A 5,768-nucleotide genomic window follows, 5' to 3' on the forward strand; every position below is an offset into this window, starting at 1 on the left:
CCCACATGCAACCTTTTCATTTCAAAACCCACATACGTGTAGATAAATATTTAAGCATTCATACTACATTTGTTAACCACACGCAAACAACACATAATCGTTGTTAAACACACACACATACGCTGCCATTGTTATGCACACGCACACCACCACCATTAAAATGCCCACAAATTGCTCCCTCTCACCAGAAAAACCTTGAAAAGAAGAAATCAGAAAATGACAAGTTTAAGTATTTTTCGACGATAGGTTGTTGCAGGTAATGGATGTGGTGTTTGTCGAAAGGAGAGGTGGTTACCAGAGGGAGAAGGTGATGGATGGAGGTAGGGGTGGTGTTCACCGAACCATGTATGAAGCTATGGGGACACATGCGCACACACACACACACATATATGTGTGTGTGTATATATATATATATATAGGTGGATTATTATACAAAACCCAATCTCAACCATCCATTTAATTTGATAAATATGTGATTTCATAGAAGTTTTGATTGTTGCATAATATAAAGTATTGATCATAATTAATGAACTTTATTCATCTTCGATAAATATTTAAATCATAATAAATGAACTCTCATCATTTTCATAAACATCTCAATTTATTGGGTTGTATTGATTGTACAAATTTTTATGTGTTCCAAGTCACATAAGTTTCTTGATCTACCATGACTCGGTACATGCAAAAATGTAAACCACAAATATCATCATTGTATTTATTTTGATTTTGAAGGCAGTTTAAGTAGAAGGTGTGAACTATAGGGACCAAATTTGTAATTTACTTCTAATTTTTTTTTCTTTCGTAACACGGATGAAGGGGTGTGGATGTAATTTTACCCAAAAAGAAGGATAAAAATTGTCTAACAGAGAATATTCTTTTACGTGACGTCAGCAGCCTTCACGGCCCAGACGAGGCGAGTTATTATTCTGTACAGATCTGTGAATTATCGGCAAACTCCTTTTTTTCCCCCTCTGACGCTTCTCATCTTGCAACGCGGATCCCATTTTCTCCTCCACCGACTTCCCCTCCGACCGATCTCTCTGACTCCTTCACCGTCATCGGAGGTAAGTTCTTGATTCAATCTCTATATCTCTCCGTTCTCAGTAGTCTGTATTCAATTTCAAGAACCTCTTTTATTGATTGCGTTCGTCTGTAAACCCTAATGTTATCGGTACATATTTTGATATCTGTCCGTGATTATAGGTTACGGCTTGTAAATATTGGTAGACCGCTTCAGATCTGCTTCTTAGATGTTCGATGCGTTTAAAAAAAATATTATTTAATAATTTTTGTTGCTCTGATGAATGAATATAGCTCGCTTGAACTAACAGATACAGGTTGATTTAGTTGCGTTATAATGTTGGTTGGATTCAGGCTCTCTTGAAGTGTAAGAAGTTTCTTCAAGGGATTCGAATTTCAACACTAACAAAGGATTGTTTACAAAGAGATTACGAATGGTCAATTAGTACATTGTTTTCTTTGATAGATATAATGAAGATAGTTATACTGCATTTTAACATAATCAAAGGTTGTTTCCAATGACTTAACCGTACATTTTAATATGGTCTTACAATTACAACTTGAGTGAAGGTTAGGAAGTTTCTTGAAGAGGATACAGTTACAACCCGATTGTAGCTTCACAATTTCTTTAAGCGGTAGAGGTTTATTCACCAAGGGTGATTGATGTAAGAAGCAAAAATCAGCAATACTATCTGGCTGGCTTGAGGTTCAAAATCTATGTGTAGCTTCAAGCCTTTAATTACTGAACTACATTTCATTTTAAGAACAATTTCTTCTAAATGATAAGAGGGTGGGGGTAAGGATGAAGGGAGGAGGGGGGGAGGGAGTATGTCTTGGCTTCAGGAGTCAGGGCCTCTATTCTTGTAATTAGATGTTATTATATTGATTGGTATTGTATTTGGGATTTGTAGGGTTCTGAGGCTAAATTTTCATGGAGGGTGTTGGAGGTGGTGATAGTGCATCCGCAGCGACTTTAGATCAATGGAGGCAGTTTTCGAGGCTTTTTCAGTTTTACTTGGATAAAACTACTCCACATGCTGTCTATAGATGGATTGCCACAGGAGCTTTAGTGTTTCTGTATGTACTGAGAGTTTATTACGTGCAAGGGTTCTACATTGTTAGTTATGGTCTGGGAATCTATATACTGAACTTGTTGATTGGGTTTCTATCACCACTGGTTGACCCCGAGCTGGAACCTTCAGATGGCCCCCTGCTACCTACAAAAGGATCCGATGAATTCAAGCCGTTTATCAGAAGGCTGCCTGAGTTCAAGTTCTGGTAATAGTTTCATGACCTTCTTGTACCTTTTCTTCTCCTCTTTCTCTCTCTCTTTTCCTATCATTCTTTTTTTGTTTTCTTTTGTGGTATTCTACTCAAGTCAGTGTGTCCTAGCTGATTCTCACCGTCTTGATATGGTTTTGTACCTTCTTTTTTTATTCTTGTTTTTCATGGTGATACTTGATAAATATGAGCTATTATTACAACTACAAATTCTGTTATATGCAGATAACTCTAATAACTAGAATTTAGAAGTTGGTGCCAAAGCCAATCCTATTGATTATCTTGGAGATCTTATGCTTCATGATACTCAAAAGATTCATAGTAACATTTATTCATGTTACTGCAATCTTGGAAATTAAGAAGGTTTTTATCATTAAACTGCTGGTATTGAGTGTTAAAAACATGATTTTGTTGCTTAGTTTCATTAGCTATACCAAGTCATTGTTGTATCCTCAATTTGTGTGCCCATGTCCCTGTTGTTATCATCTAGTAGGTAGGATAGTTGGTTTTATTTTTTGGGGTGGCGCACTTTAATGTGCATCAGGAATTGAGGATGCACTTTAGCAACTAGCAAGTTCCGTGGAGTTATTGATTCTACTCTGGTCGTAAGACGAGCACATCAATTTTAACAACATTTCTTTTGTCATTTTATCAGTTGTAATGAATGAACTTTCCATGTTCAAATCTGGAAATATGCACTAGGGAATAAGAAAAACTCCAAGTTAGAAATAGTCCTTTGTATTAGTGTCATCCTTGAGCAGATTTATAGTTCACCTCTGCATCGATTCTACTTGAGCAACTGACGCTGTATTGAGTATGGAAGGGCATCTTAAAGTAGGGGGCTTGCTGTTTGAAGGATTCTGTTGTTATTCATTTGTGACTTCTGCATGCATGTAAGTAGTATGCATGTTCTTTCGTTGCCTTATTTGAAGATAACTTGTTTTAGATTGAATGGTGATCACTTATCAGTTATCTCTCTTTCAAATAACATGTTACCAATTTGGACACATCGGAGTATACAATGACAACTTCCGGACACTCATGCCTGTTCTTGAGACTGCCTGTTGGGCATCCAATGGCACCTTACTCGATTTTGGATCATGCTTAGTTATTGACCTTATGTTCAAGTTGGAGATGGTGAACATTGCCGCAGCAGGGTTTAGGCTTGATAATGTATAAAGTGACTGTTTGCCTAGCCAATCTGTACTCGCATAACCGAACCCAGTCTGTTACTTGTGCTATGTACATATACCCTTAAGCTGATGTTAAATACTCTATCTTGCAGTCCTATATTATATGCCCCAAAATAGTTGCTTTACATTTTTGAGGCACACGCTCTATCTCTGCACAAAATGCATCTGGCAGAAATTGATCATCATATGACCCTTTGAGTTATGGAGTCCAGGGGTTTCTCTTTCTCTCTCTCCCTCAAACCCCAGTAGCCATTAATATTTTCTGCATTTTGCATATGGTTATTTGTAGAAGGATAACAATAGTAAGTTTCTTAGAAGTTCTTCCTGGATATTTACATGTCTGGTTTCCTACACCTTCAGAGCAGAGATTCTGTATTTTGTCTCAGGGGAAATAATGCATCATCAAAACCCACTCGGCTCTTTTCATGAGCTTCTGGCTATATATAGTGGTTACCTTTTTGTAAGCCTATGCAGACAAGGATACATGTAGCAAACTATTAACCAAATTATGCTTCAATACCTGTAATTAGCGTTCTAAAAGGCTCGTCTCCGATGCCACGTTGTCTCTATGGCACGCCATGGTCTAATGCACCTTTTTTGTAAGGCGTTATTTGATTTTTTATCTTTCTAGTAAATCACTTGGTTATATATGGTCTTATATCAGAGTAAACACACACATATATGATATATAGATTTATCGTCATAAGTTACGTCGTGGATAACACCGTGGCTTCTTAGGGTTGAGGCTCGACCTCACTGCCATGCCTCACGCCACTTAGAACCTTGCTTTGTAATACTTTGATGATTGGGGTTTTTTCAGATTGGTCAAGTAATTAATGTCATTATGTGGTTGTGGTTGTTCCAGGTATGCGATCACAAAGGCTTTCATCATATCGTTCTTGATGACCTTCTTCTCGATGTTTGATGTGCCTGTCTTTTGGCCAATACTACTTTGTTACTGGTTTGTGTTATTTGGTCTCACCATGAAGCGTCAAATCATGCACATGATCAAATACAGATACGTTCCATTCAATATCGGAAAGCAGGTCAGTATGGGACTTGTACCCAAAACTTTCCCGGCAAAATGAACCAACTGTAGTTTAACATGATGATGTTTCTGTTGACGGGTGTTTGTTTGTTTGTGGGTGCGCAACAGAAATACGGTGGTGGTAAGAAATCTTCTGCAGGTAGCAGCAGCAGCAGCAGCGGGTCGCGAGCAGACTGAAAGTTGAGCTAGCAAGCGAGCCGGTGGAGAAGAGGAAATGTAAACAAAAAAATTGAAAGCATTTGAAAAAGGATGGTATGGTAATAGAGGGGGGGTGTAGATTATAAAATGATATATGATATGATAGAGACAGAGACAGAGATTGTATTCATGTACACAAACATGAGAGTGAGAAAACGATGATCGTGTATTACTTGCACCTCATTTACGCATTTATTCTGCTCTGCTTGGCCGCCTTGTTTTCTACTAACCTGGATATCCAACCCGTTATGCGAGCCGACTAATCTCAGAGCGATCAACTGCTTTGCATAAAGCCTGGAGTCACCGCATTTGAACTTCTGTGGCCATAAGGAGATTTTTATTCCTCCTTGGATTTGAACCTAGGACTTCTAAGTGCTTTTGACCTTTGGAGCCAAGCTCAAACCAATCAGACACCACATTTATCTTTAAGGTTTATTAGGACTAGTCTTAAACTGACCCAAACACCTGCGGTTATAAAAACCGAAAAAAAGAGCACATAAGTGAACTAATGGTTCCTTATATTTGATGAAGTATCGGGTGCTACTGCCTTCCTTTTGAAGTGTACTTAATACTTGTGTTTTGTAGAACTCACAATACTTCATAGCATGCGGTGAGATTTGAACCCTTGAACTTTAGAAGGGGTTTGGGAGTTATAGGTAATCCAGATACTAGTGGCACTCGCCTTCTTTTAGGTATTGAACATGACATCTTTATTTGATCATTGCGCATGATTTGATGCTTCATAACAAACTAGTAACAATGTAGTATTGGCTGAAACATGGGGACATCAAACATCGAGAAGGTGGTCATGAAGAACAGTGTGGAGAATATGATGACGTACCTGGAACCAGACACGATGATATAAATGTATAAGACACTTACCAATTAAGAGATGATGGTTTTTTTTATCAATAATCTTTACTGTGTCATTTTGTTAACTGATAATCTTATCTGGTAAGTGAAGGCGGTGACTCTTACCCACTTAGCACTTACCAGGTGAGAGACGTTTATACTATGATATTTTGATG

The 5,768-nt window shown here is 38.0% G+C and overlaps 1 protein-coding gene across 1 annotated transcript; it reads left to right on the forward strand.

The window, feature by feature from the left end:
- Positions 1-932: 932 nt before the first annotated feature.
- On the forward strand, positions 933-4,944 carry LOC112501043 (protein RER1A-like). Its single transcript, XM_025104680.1, has 4 exons — positions 933-1,064; positions 1,932-2,298; positions 4,360-4,540; positions 4,651-4,944. The coding sequence occupies exons 2-4, from the start codon at positions 1,952-1,954 to the stop codon at positions 4,717-4,719; spliced, it is 597 nt and encodes a 198-aa protein (XP_024960448.1). The 5' UTR covers positions 933-1,064; positions 1,932-1,951; the 3' UTR covers positions 4,720-4,944.
- Positions 4,945-5,768: the final 824 nt, after the last annotated feature.

The sequence above is a fragment of the Cynara cardunculus genome (assembly GCF_001531365.2).
Source record: "Cynara cardunculus var. scolymus isolate 2C chromosome LG 17, CcrdV1, whole genome shotgun sequence".
NCBI classification, from domain to species: domain Eukaryota; kingdom Viridiplantae; phylum Streptophyta; class Magnoliopsida; order Asterales; family Asteraceae; genus Cynara; species Cynara cardunculus.

Coding starts and splice junctions, on each gene's coding strand:
- LOC112501043 (XM_025104680.1), top strand. CDS start 1,952: ATGGAGGGTGTTGGAGGTGGTGATAGTGCATCCGCAGCGACTTTAGAT. Junction 2,299..4,359: donor CTGCCTGAGTTCAAGTTCTG/GTAATAGTTTCA, acceptor TGGTTGTTCCAG/GTATGCGATCACAAAGGCTT. Junction 4,541..4,650: donor CATTCAATATCGGAAAGCAG/GTCAGTATGGGA, acceptor GGTGCGCAACAG/AAATACGGTGGTGGTAAGAA.